Source organism: Paramacrobiotus metropolitanus, unplaced genomic scaffold, assembly GCF_019649055.1.
Source record: "Paramacrobiotus metropolitanus isolate TYO unplaced genomic scaffold, Prichtersi_v1.0 Parri_scaffold0000041, whole genome shotgun sequence".
NCBI classification, from domain to species: Eukaryota; Metazoa; Tardigrada; class Eutardigrada; order Parachela; family Macrobiotidae; genus Paramacrobiotus; species Paramacrobiotus metropolitanus.
In genome coordinates, this window is record NW_026570261.1 from 891,722 (window position 1) to 905,065 (window position 13,344).

The following is a 13,344-nucleotide window of genomic DNA, read 5'->3' on the forward strand; positions in this document are numbered from 1 at the left end:
GAGGACTGGAGGACACTGCTCCAGAAACCAATCACCGATCACGCTTCTTACGGAAGCATGCAGCTTAAGAGCTCATAAATTTAGTGCAAAAGTACAACAAGACAGCTGACAGTTGATACCTAAAAAAGGCACTAACTCGTGCCAGTAGGCAATCTGACACGATTTATGCTTCCATAAAAACGATGAAATATGGCAGTGTGACCCTTCTACTGTTTTCCTATGAACTACTGTTGCTGCTTGTTATCAGTGCTATGCTATGATGCTAACTGCTCAGCTTTCTAGTAACAGCGATAGCGCCAGGAAACTCAGAATAATAAAACGTTCTTTTAATGGGCGACAGCCAGCACGCGCATTAATACACTGCACATTTGCGCAGATACTCGTACATAGCTAGATAAAAACATTAAACATTTTAATCGAAGCAAGCGGAATGGTGCGATGCGAAAGAAAATACAGCTGGAACGAAATAGCCGTGTCTGCCACAGATATCTGGCCAAGTGGAGGCTTCGCGGTGAACCGCCGTTTCGTCGACGGGATGCCGTTACCGCCGCTACGTCGTACAGGCACGATGTCGACTCGTCACGAAGTGAGTCAGAGCCAGTCTTTTGCCAGTCCGCCTTAGTTTTTCTTAGGCTTTCTTATGTTTCCAGGGTTTGATTCTTGGTTTTCTTATTTCTTAGGATCTTTTCTTGTTGTTTCTTTTCTTAACCGCCGCCCTCGTGACGGTCGACGTTGACGCAGTGTAAGCCGACATCATATCGGCTAGCCATATTTACGGCTTCGGACTTCCGTAGCGTTAGTAATGCATGCAGAAAAGGCGGTGATAACAATAACCAACATGCAACGAAGCAATACTGAAATTTCTCCATAAAGCCCATTTTTCACCTTCCTTTATAAATCAGCGTAACCAAATCTTTGGCGGAACACGGGCAAAAATAAAGCAATGAATCGCAGAGCAGTTAAAGTAGAAAATTACAAAGGAAATCGCAAACTATCACAGATTGCACTGAAGCTTCAACCAAAACAGTCAAATCACGCCAGCAAATCACTGCGCTCATCGTGTCGCGTGGTCGGGATGGGTTCCTGAAACACTTCGTCGTCCAGCCGCGGCCGGCGCACCTCCACCTCGCCGGTTTGGGGCGGCTGGAGCACCTCGAAGTCGTTCTGACTGGAACTGACGCTGGGCGCCCGCGACGCCGGGTCTATTAACCGCGTTCGCTCGTCCTGACTGCGAGGGGTGTACGCCGGACGCCCGCCACGGATCTGCGTGCCTGGAAAAACATAAAAAGCGCACCTGTGTAACTATTCATGAAGCGTCCAAATTATAAAATTGTGCTTCAGAATAAACTTAATTAAATTCTAGTTTATTTAATGGAATTATCGGGTTCATGGTTTCCAGTTCGTCGTTTTTCGCATTCGGGACATTGTCCTAACAAAGATTCGCGTACCGGATACCAGAAACACGGTATGCTCTGCGTTGTACCACATGACAAAAACTTTCGAAAATTGATTGCTTATGTGACATTTAGTGTTTTTATAGAAGTTTGTAACACGAAATTAATAATAAATTATCAAGACTTCTAATTTGGAACAACGCGAAGAATACCGCGTCTCTGGCATCCGGCACGCGAATCTTCATTGTGAAAATGTCCGGAATGTGAAAAATGTCGTACGTTTTTCTTATTCTCAAGGACCTTCACATAATAGATACAAACAGATTTTCATGTTTGTGGATTATTTAAAAAGAAAAAAAAACTGTTACGTAATTCTAAACAAGCCATTGACAACGACAATCTAATCTGTTCATTGCCGAAGTGAATACTGCAACGTAAGTGTAAGCTTTCGAACCATCGCACTACGATCTGCCCCATGTACGATACTTATCGTGATTCAAAGATTTCTAAAAATTCTAAAACGTTGCAAAATCTAGCGCAAAATAAACCAAAACACTAATTTTTCAAGGGCAAAGTTACAGAAACCAAATACTAATAATTATTAAATAAATTATTAATAATTATCTGGGTAATAGAACAACAATATGTCATCTTTCCAAAACTATCAAACAGAGTCATTATCTGGGAATTTTTATGTGAAAATGTTGAAATGCTGGTGATATTTTAACAGATATTTTGTCAGTTTTCTTTAGATTTATTCGCAATGACGCAGTGTGAGCGCGGAGACTTACCGACGACTTTGGCGTGCTCGACCATGTCGCTGGTGACATCGCGGACGTCCATCATGGCCCAGAAGGAGGTGCAGCAGGGCACTTGCGGCGCGGCCAGATCGATGTAGGGCACGTAGGAAAAAGCAAAATGATGCGCGATCGACTGAAAAACAACCAGCGTCAGCCGAAAATCCCGATTGTCAGTAGCCAGTTAAACGTGCATTAACAGCCGCATCAAACAGATTAATGTTCACTGAAATCAGGGCGAAAATCCCTAAAAATTAAATTTCAACAGGCAACAGCCGTCAGATTAATAAAGAAGGAAGCCTGGTCATAGAACATGATAAATAAAATTTAAACAAACAAACAAATTAATCCACAAATACTGATTCCGAAATTATAGCTCAAATAACAAGATTAAAGGCTTCCTATAAACAGTAACGCTGCAATTGACGAGGCGAAACTGTAGTGTAAGGGCACAGACTGGGTTACGTACATGGACTTACGGTAGCGTGCCTTACAAGCAAAACAAAACCTTTGAGCGAAAAAAAAAACAGTGTTCACTTAAATTAAAATACTGAAATCATTGTTATTTTTACGAATAGCGAATTGATACATTGGGATACAAGTGCAAATGAGTAAAATTTTTCCCAATAGTTAATAACGTACCGCCAAGACCATTTCGCCGCAGATGAGGATATCCTGCAACCCCGTGGAGACCGACTTGATGTCCGTTTCGGGAATGGCGCTCTGTCCCTTAGCCAGGCCGACGTTCACCACGATCGCGATGACAATCGACTGCCTGTTGTTCAATAAAAAAATCAGAAAAATTCGTACAGAATAAAAACTGCAAAAAACCAACCGAAATTTAGCGCACGGATATTTCCAAAAAAAAATTTGTTAAATTATTATGAGACAGTCATTCATCAGAACAATCCAGTTTGTTCGGCACGTAATAATTACCACAGCGTATCGAATTTAAATTTATTTTAGAACCACCGCACTACGATTGCACTACGCACACCAAGAAAACATAAGGAAAAAATCATAAAAAAGCCATTGCCATTGTTTTTACGAATTAGAGAAAATGCTTTCGCTTGCTTTTAAGGAAAAAATGAAAAATATAATATTAAAAATTTATATAAAAATAAAAAAAATTATAATTTTACCAGAATGAAGCGAAGACGATGAGTTTGACGCATAGGAATTTGGACAACGGCCGCATCGGCGCCAGTTCTTCTTTGCAGGCCTGGTAGAAGAGGATGAGACAGTACATGGCCCAGATCTGCGATAAATTTGCCAATACGACCAAATAAGACCAGGCGCTGGTGAAGTCGAACGTCCCTTCGTTGTACACGTTCAGTGACTCGCAGACGCTGTAAAATATTATACTTTTATCGACCGGCAAAAATAAAATAACAGAAAAATAATACACAACTTACAAAGCGGTGGCGGTGATAACCGGCATCACGACGGTGTACTGCAGGACGCCTAACTTGCAGTTGGTCAGGAAATTACTAAAAAATAAAAAAAAATTAAATAAAGGTTTTGCGGGGGTTAACAAACACAGCAACAAATTAATTCATAATAAATTCTTAAAATATTTAAAAAATACGGAGCACTACTTTCTGATGTTGGGAAGAAATTTCAGATTTAAAAAGAATAAAAACAATAAAAATGAAAAGATAATACTGTTTTAAAGGCCGGTATTACGCACTATCCCATGGCCCATGACGGCAGGACAAAACGGACGGGGACGAAGTGGCACTGCTGCGGCTTCAGCTCCAGCGCGTACACAATGTCGCAGCGTTCCTCCAGATAATTCAACAGGAAACGCATAAAATTGTAAATCACGTAGGCTTCGTAGCACGAGCGGAATGTGTCGAAATAAATGGCTCCGGAAGGAAAGCGCAGGGAAAACCACTGTAAACCAATCCAGTAAATCCACAACCATAATTAGATTTCCAATAATAATTAGATTAAGCAATTTTCACCCTTTCCAATTCATCTCTGTCTCCAATATTTGCTGATTTATAACTGCTTCTACTTATTCTTTTCACCAGAAATAAAACACGCAGTGCAATCGAAATCCAGAATAAACAAAAACTGATAATTTTTAAATTATTCGCCTGAAGAATGCATTGTGGAAAAATCGAATGCAAAATTCTGTGATATAGACAAACATCGTAAAAATTATTACAAAAAACTAATTTTCAAGTAAGATAATATAAATAAACCGAAAACATACATAAATCGTATAACGCCGTAAAGCATCGTAAAAATTATTAAAAAATAAACTTTTAAACAAAATAGTGGAAATTATTGACAACAAAAATTTTGTAACGCCGTAAACCCTCCCAAAAAATTGTTAGAAAATAATTTTAACGAAAAAATACCTTATTTCTCATTTTCTTACCGCGGACGCAGCATAAATCGTGGGCATCCACAAAATCCGGATAATATGCCGTTGCAAACTCGGTTTCGTGTAGTGAATCAGATGCTGCACCAGCGTGTGCAGCGACACGGGCACACTGAGGAACACAAAGATCCCCCCGATGAACCAGGTGCGGGTGCGCAGATTGGTCTCCTCGTGCTTGAAGACCAGCACGCACAACGGCAGCGCCACAATCAGCAGGATGACGTAGACGGTGAAGACCAGCGGTTCCAGCCAGGAACGCCACTTGGTGCAGATCTCGCGGGCGGTCGGCCCCGTCCACGAGGGGGAGCGGTGCAGGGGGGTGCGGGAGGAGGGGTCGGCGGGGAGTTCCTCGGCGGACATGATGGGGAGGGGAGAAAGACCGAGGGGAGAGGAAACGGGAAGATTCAGGGATGATTTTCTGGGAATTAGCGTCTGGATGACATCCTTGATTTCACGGTGATGATGCGATGGTAAAAAGTTTGACAGATGAGCGTTTCATCAGGATCTTGTATCCAGAATATTAAAAAACAGAAAGCAACGGTTCCTGGATGAAGGTTTCCACGAAATCAGAATAAATCAATGACAGATTTCATGGACTGTCTGGATTTTCTGTACAAAGGTAAAAACTTGCTAGAAAACGCGGGGAATATCAAAACTGGGAGAAAGTATATCAAAAACAATACCACGGTTTAAAAAATGAGCATCCTTGAGAGCTTACATTCCAGGAAATAGGAAAATATGATAAGAATGTGACTTTTTGAATTTGCTCCAAATTTCAAATCTGCAGTGACGAACAAAGTCGACGCGATAAAGTCTCGCTTGAAGATAGGTAAGTCGACCGTGAATAACATGAATCATCGTGTTCTACCAGCGACTGCGGGCGGCAGCCTGCTGAACGGCGCTTTGCCGTAGTGGGTAGCACCCGCAGGCGGTGGTCTGAATGTATGCGACTTTCATCTTTGATCTTTGAGCTGTCGATGCGCATGTTTGGTTTTCGTTATGACGTTATAGTCGTTATTTTCCTAATTTCATTCTCCTGATTTTCCTCTCCGGAATATTTTCGCGTTGAAAGCCTCCTGGTTCCAACATGCTGGTTATGTCATAATATTTGTTTCATACATTCAAACGTTTCTGAACGCAAAACATGGCGGAAGTGGACGGGATTATCATCCAGACGCTGCGAAAACTTGGCTGGTAAGCAGCACTGCAGTTCCCATAACACCAGTAATCCGCGATTTTATTCGTTAAAAATTTGAATTTAATTTTCACACTGGTTATTATTTTTCGAAAAATAATTTAAAAAATTCTACGATTAGTTAGCATTACTTCCAGCTATGGTAATGCGGTATTGCATTTCCCGTGTGTTGTAATCTTGCAGCGAAGTGGGCGACGATGTTCTGTCCATCCGCGATTTCCCCACGGAGCTCCTGGTGCAGTCGGCCGCCGTGTGCCTGCGCGCCATTAACCCGCAACTGCAGGTGCCCACCCGCCTGTCGGCCTCCATGGCCACCAAGTACCGCCAGGCCGCCGCGCTGGCCGATGCCTGCAAAGTGAGGAAACCCATCCGCCCCCGGGGTTGCCATTTTCCAGGGGTTTTTCTCTGTCTTAATCAGAAAAATTCGACTGTTGATTCGGATTGATTGCAGACGGTGGGGTATCCCGGGGAAATTGGGTATGAAGCGTTTCTGTACGGTGGGGAGAATGAAGTGCGGAAGCTGCTGCTGTTTTTAATGGATAAACTCCCCAAGGAGGAGAGCGGCGCGGTGGGCCTGGGCGTCAGTGCGCAGTGTGAGTTTGGATATATTTATTTTGCTGCTTTAACTTTAATTATTTTCAAAACAAAAATATTTCAAAACAGATCAAATAGATAGCATGTTATTAATATTATTAATCGTTTTTGATTTATATTTGGTTTTAGAATGAATGAAGCCGTATGTGGCAACTGGCAATTTTAGGTTTTTGAATTGTTTTTGATGTTTTCTTTAAATTTTACTTTTAATAGATTCTGAAGAAAACCAGCCATATTTGTTATTGAATTACTATACTAACTATCGTGAGATATGTCATTAGTAGCTAGACTCGAAACGCACTTTAAATGCGTTCTGTACGATACAGAGCCGGAAGTTCTGTAACGTTTCGTTCACACCCCCCTACCGCTGATTGGACGACCGAGTTAAAAGTGTTCTGTATCTAAAAGGAACTCTCCTGGCTCCGTTACGATACAGAACTCGCATTTCTTGCTAGGTCAAATTCATTTTCTGATGTGGATGCACAGTCCGCTGTGCGTCTATAAGTCCTATTTTTAATTTTCAAGTTTTGAGGGTGTTTAATTGTTTCTATCGAATCAACATTTCCAGTCGTCTATAAGTCCTATTTTTAATTTTCAAGTTTTGAGGGTGTTTAATTGTTTCTATCGAATCAACATTTCCAGTTCTGCTTTGTTCACTGTTTTAGCTGCCTCAGACTGTGCATTTTTGCATTTGTATCGATGGCAACAGGCAACTTCGCCATCAGCGTGAGGAATGATAAAATTCCACCTCGGCGTACTTTACGTGCAACTGCCTTTCGCTTTTTCACCAGTCGTTTGATTTCTTCAACTGAACAAAACTTAAAATCGTCAGAAAAACAGAAAGGAAACTGCCACAACATTTTTGTGAAAAATAAATAAATTGTTGACCAATTCAGCCAGCTATGGTAACTGGGCGCTTTCAGAGTCCGAGGTCTCGTTGCTCTGTAACGCTCTATAAGATTCAGCGCTGCACCATTGGTAGATTCACTTTTACAGAACTCTCGGCTCTGTATCTTAAAAAACGCATTTAAAGTGCGTTTCGAGTAGTACTAGTGGAACATTGATTTCAGCGTGGCAACCGATAAAAGCTCTCTGTAACGAAAACTGGGACTATGTGTGCTTTATAATGGAACGTAGTGTAGTGGCATATTGGCTTTCGATAAATGGTGCCACGCCAATTTACCAGAATGTTGTAGATAATAATAATAATTATATTAATTATTAGTATGTAGATAATAATAATTTTTTTGCGCGACGAATATGCAGATCATAAGAAAGCATTCGTGGCGACAAGCAAGCGTTTCGTTACGAGAAATTTCGTGTTGATTTTTCTTTTTAACTTATGATGCACTCGTATTATTTCTATGTTGGTGTACGTATTTAACTGATGGTTAATTTTTTCTTTAACTGACTTATGGTTAGCGTTAACCTTTTGGAGATTATTGAGCGTAGATTTTAAATGAAGATCTTCTGTATAATTTTTATGTGGATTTTTTAATTGTATTTATTGTTGAATAATTCATGTTTTCCGTTTGAATTCCTACTGATTTGGTGGTATAACAGTGGCATTTCTTTTAATTTTAATATAGCTTACGGAACGGTATTCGCGCGGGATATTGAGCTGGCCGTGAAGCGGGAACTGCAGCGTCCCTGGCTGCCGATGGCCCTGTGGGATTACGCCGATCCTTCCTCTTCCTCGCTGCCCCATTCCACAGCGGTACAGTTTCCCCTTTTTTACGTTTAATTTTTCGTTTACCGGCAGCTATTAGGGCCCACAGAGCAATAACGTGTTTTTGTATAGAGGTATTTTATTATAATTATGCATACTAATATTTTTGTAATTAAATTTGCCTTGGACTTGTTTTCCGATTTTTAGCGTGTACAGATATAGAGGTATCAATTTTTACTGCACTCCATAAAAGAAAATAAATAAAATAAATAAATAAATAAAAAGTGTTTTTTTCTGAAGAAAACAACAAAATAAAATAACAAAAAACGAAATAAATAAAACAAAATTCAAAACAAATAAAATTTCTTGGTTTCTGGAATTTTATTTTACATTATAAAGTTAGCTTAAGAATAGATGTGTCTAATTTATGAATACTTGTACCGAAAATTAATTGCATTAATGATGTTAAAAAAGATAAGTTGTAAACGTGATCGAATAATTGTCTTCTAATTATGATTAACCACAACCCAGCTGTGGTTATGGTCCGTTGTAGTAGAATGGCTCAAAAGTTTGAACAACGCCGAATCAAAATTGAGAGACTCATTTTGTACGGCCGGCTGTGACGTAGAATTTGAAATTAATTTATTTTGCCTTTTTTATTTTATGTTTTGGTTATATTTGCATTGGCAATTTGATATTGGAGGTTTCCATTATTTTTTTTTAAATTTTCCCTCATTGATATTCCTTTACAGTCCAGCGCCGTTGTGACGCCGTTCCGTTCCCAGCGCATCACCGTCCTGTCCACCGGTCCCGGTCAGCCGACAACCAGTGATAACGATTTCCCTGTGATAACCCAACAAATCCACACCTCCGACCCGTCCGAGTATCCCGCCGCGTTGATCACCTCCATCGTGGAGTTCAACAGCCTCAGATTGGTCGGAGCTGCCGCATCGCGCTCCCGTGCTTCAGTAAGTGCAATAAGCAGCAAAACTTTTCAGAGTTTTGTAGATTTTTATTGCTGTTTAGGCCAAAGTGATGTCCAGCGTGAAGAAGGCGGTGGCCGAACAAATCCCCGCGGAAGCCCGGGCGGCGCGCCAGAAACCCGCGTTACCGCCGCGGAAACCGGTATTTTCAGCCTGTTACGATTTATTCTCGTTGTATTTCTTGGGTTTTTATTTTATTCTTTTTATTATTTGTTAATGCTGATTTTATTTGTTATTGTTTTAATTATTGATATATCTTTTTGGGTATTATTTTGTTAATTTTGTTCGTATTCCCATATTTTTGTTACCGAGTTATTCTTATTTTATTCATAAAATTTTCTTTTGATTACTTTTTTTTGTTTTCTGCCCAAATGAAATGATAATTATTTTCTTCTCTTTTTTTCTTGTAGAAGTTGGGTAAAAGCGCTCCGGAAAAGGCCGAAGAGGTGATTACAAAATAAGAAAAATCAAAACCCCCAAATGCAGTCCGACATAAAACCTAGAAAATTAGGGCGTAATGATTTTAATAATTCATATTGATGACAATAATTATAAACGCTTTTCCGTTGCGAATTTCGTCGTGGTGATTGCCGAATCAAAGTTGCAAGCGTTTCGTAAAGTGCGGATGTTGGGATTGGTATTTTCAAGTCACGCTGTGCATTAGTGAGTGTCTTTTAATGATACTATTTTGGTAATTTTTGCAGTTTGTAGAGTTGCTTTTGTTGTTATAAAGCAGTGTCAAGAGACAAGATAAGAATTTAGCAAAAACTATTATTATAAAATCATATAATTTTTCTCTTCGTTATTCTCAAGGCAACACCGAGTAGCCCGCCGGAAGTGGAGTTGACCGAAGAAGAAAAGGCCGCCGCGCTGAACAAGCAGGTGCAGCTGGCCACCGACAACATTCGCCAGCTGACCGGCCACATCGACGCCCTCTCGCAGAGCGTCAACAAGGTACGCGATTTATGTAGGAACTTAATGCGGCCACTACGCCGCAAAATTACTCGCAGAAAATTGAAGATAACGCAGTCACGAATTCACTGATCAGTCTGTGTTGGTGTTTGCATTTGGGTCGAATACCGTAGTAGCGTAGATGAGTGGCACTAACCAATTACCACGAGGCGCTTATTGAGTGCGTTTTTCTATTTAAAACAAGACCCCTAAAGTTGTGTGCTTTCCTCTTTGTTTGCGCTCACTGTAATACCGGCAGATCACATCAGATAGACGCCCTACATAATTCGAATTTCGTCTGCTTTCGTAACTGTTTGTTGGTGGAATCGGCGGGTCTGTGTATCTGTAACAAATTATTCTAAAAAGCAGCTGTGAAGGCCGATAGCTCCGCCTTCATGATTGGCCATTCGCCGTTGTGTTTTGCTGTTCTGGGGATTTCCATCCACACATTGCTGCTGTGTTTTGACGGACCTACAGCACAGCTGCGCTGGCTCTAGGATCCGATCTCATTAGTCGGTGTTTGATGCGCCACGGTGCGCACCTTAGATTTCGGCATTAAAGCCTCAATCCGGGTTCGCCGCTGTTTCGCCGTCGAAGGTACATGGGCGCCCATAAGGCCCCACGTTACACAGCATACCGATGTCAGCGAGAAGCTCTACAACAGCGCACGGTGTTGTATAAGGACAGTGCTATAATTTCCGCGATACGTCCCGTTGAAGAAATCATCATCCATAGAGAATTTAATATATGTTGCGCGCGTGATTTTTGATTGGTTTTATTACAGACGGAGTCGGCGATTCGTGAAGGCCAGGAATTCCTGCGGACGTTCGAAACGACGACCAGTGTGAAGCGGCAAGTGGCCGCGGAGAGCGCCGAGGGGGATGTCATCAGCGAGAATTCGGTCCAGGTAAAGAAAACGGTTCGCGGAATTGTTTAGTAAATTATTAATTATTTACTGGTTAATTCAAACGAAAAAATATACTCGGTTTAGAACGGCAGAATTTGGAAAATAATTATTGGTTTCTGTATCTTTTTGGCAGAAATCAATCGACGAGCTGAACAGCGCTCTGGAAAGTATGCATGAAGAATGGGAAGCCAGCCAAGTGCGGATGGCCAGCGAACTGACGCAGATCCGCCAACAATCACTGGCTAACGAAGTAAATACTTATCCAGTTAATTTAATTGTTAAAAAAGTATAATATAATAAACTAATTCACGCGTTTTTTCTAATTTTTCACAGTTCCTGTAATTATATTATTTGTTATTTATTCCATATTTTTACGGGTCTATTTGACCGTTTCAGAAAATTGAATTGTAAATTAATGAATTTATTTAAATAATAAGCAATTAATATTAGTTTAAAGGTAAATTAATTTTTTGTTGAGCACATGACTTTTAACAATTATCATAATTTAAGAATGTAAAGTGCAAGTAATTATCAGTTATCACTATAAGCGCAGGTTCGTTTCGTTTGACTGGCAATAAATAAACAAGAAATAAATTAAATTTTTTTCCGAATAAGAAAAATTGGATAAAGATATCGATGAGTTCTTATAAAAATTTTCGGTGTTTGTTTAGGGCTCGGCGGAGCGGTTGAAAGACGAGATCCGGCAGAGCAAGCAGACGGCCTCGCAGCTGCACAACGAGCTGGCCGAGCGCGACGACTACGTGGCGGCGCTGCGGAAGGAGTACGAGCGCGTGGCGGAGAATCCTTCGAGCAGTCGGACATCCTACACCAAGCGCATCCTGGAGATCGTGGCCAACATTAAGAAGCAGCGCGCCGAGATCGACAAGATCATCCGCGACACGCGCCTCCTGCAGAAGGAGATCAACCAGCTCTCGGGGCGGTTGGACCGTGCCTTCACCGAGACCGACGAGCTCATGTTCCGCGATGCGCGCAACGATGAGTTTGTTCGGCGCGCGTATAAACAGGTGCTGATCGTAGCTTCTGGAATTTTAAATTTTATTGGAGCTATTCGGTTATTTATTTGAGTTATTTATTTGGAATTTTATTTTTTTCAAATTTGGAGGTTTATTTGAGCCCTCCTCATTCATGGCGTGTTTATTCGGTTTGAATATCAGTTTTGCTCGCATTATAATTCCTGTCTGAATTCCTTTTTAATACTGATTTTATATAGGAATTTGTTTCGCGTACAGAAATTTATCTCGTAAATAAATCTTTGTTAACTAATTCTTTTTGAATTCTTATTATTTTTATTTTATTTCTCCCTTTTGTTTCTCGTTGTGATTTTTACATATTTGTTTTTTATTTTAACCGTTTATGTGAATCCTTATTTAATTTTTATTTCAGTGGTTACTTTAAGCTTAATTTTAATTATTGTTTTAATTATGCTTTTTTTTAAAAATCGTTTTGATGGTGTGTCTTAGGTAGCCGCATTCCATGAGTTGTGTTCGTGTTTGATCGGCGCCGTTGAAACCACCGGGTTGATTGTGCGGGAAACCAAAGATTTGGAAGACGAGGTGGGTGTTTCCTTGTAGTTAGTGTGTACTGTATAGAGTAATTGCTGCATAGTTGTGGTTGAACGTTTCGTGCAGGTGGACGCGGAGATGAAGCGCGACAAGGAGACCAATCTGCAGCGGATCCGCGAGGATCTCGCGCAGGTCAAGAAGGAGAACGCCGCCATGACGGCGGCGCTCAAGCGATGAACATGCTTTGCGCGCATTTCTTCCCCTTTTTGTATGCTGTTTGATTGTTAACCATTTTAGTTGTGATTTCTAATATGTATTGCTTTACCTTGCGATTACGTAGTCAAACATGCATGTTTGATGTTGGCCGGTTAATTCTTGGTATGACAAAAAACGGTCAAGGATTCAATACCCTAAATGCCGGTATTCGAACATGAACAGTATCTGTATCGTGGAAAGTGGAAACTTGAACCAGTTATGTACTTTTCATTGAAAATTGCTTGTGCAGCAGCGCCCTCCAGTGCGCATAGTTGCCAAAACTAGGTACAGAAATTTATCCCGGATAAGTTGTAAGTACTGTACAGAATTTCTCCCTAGGGTTTAATAGTGTACCATCTAAACATTTGCCGTGATAACAAAACTCAAATCGGAATCGTTGTTCTGAAACAACGAAGCCAACGAAGCCTAAACATTCCAGGAGAATGGTCTGATTTTACAAATACCTACGTTTTTCCCTAAAAATTAGTATTATTAATAATTTATTTCCAAGTTGGAGAGCTAGTCTATTGCCGAGTATGCACTACGAGTCCTATAGAATTTTATTGATCACTGAAATAATGTGAAATAATTCGATTTCAGGAAAGGCAAGTTCGGCGACGAAAAGGTACAATAAGTACTCTACCTTTTAGTAAAACTGCGGTGACAAAGTCCACTGGAGGCCGA

The 13,344-nt window shown here is 40.6% G+C and overlaps 2 protein-coding genes across 2 annotated transcripts; one reads left to right on the forward strand and one right to left on the reverse strand.

Moving 5' to 3' along the window:
- Positions 1-337: 337 nt before the first annotated feature.
- On the reverse strand, positions 338-5,390 carry LOC129590634 (transmembrane protein 184C-like). The gene is made up of 7 exons (XM_055485966.1): positions 4,581-5,390; positions 3,882-4,087; positions 3,607-3,681; positions 3,334-3,540; positions 2,834-2,966; positions 2,186-2,327; positions 338-1,271 (listed from the first exon to the last, which is right to left on the reverse strand). Exons 1-7 carry the CDS (start codon positions 4,941-4,943, stop codon positions 1,033-1,035), a joined length of 1,365 nt encoding a protein of 454 aa, XP_055341941.1. The 5' UTR covers positions 4,944-5,390; the 3' UTR covers positions 338-1,032.
- Positions 5,391-5,596: 206 nt separating this feature from the next.
- Positions 5,597-12,843, forward strand: LOC129590666 (coiled-coil domain-containing protein 22 homolog). The gene is made up of 13 exons (XM_055486004.1): positions 5,597-5,777; positions 5,962-6,133; positions 6,230-6,371; positions 7,962-8,089; positions 8,794-9,009; positions 9,068-9,166; positions 9,435-9,470; positions 9,838-9,978; positions 10,760-10,882; positions 11,016-11,132; positions 11,554-11,907; positions 12,364-12,456; positions 12,532-12,843. Exons 1-13 carry the CDS (start codon positions 5,728-5,730, stop codon positions 12,640-12,642), a joined length of 1,782 nt encoding a protein of 593 aa, XP_055341979.1. The 5' UTR covers positions 5,597-5,727; the 3' UTR covers positions 12,643-12,843.
- Positions 12,844-13,344: the final 501 nt, after the last annotated feature.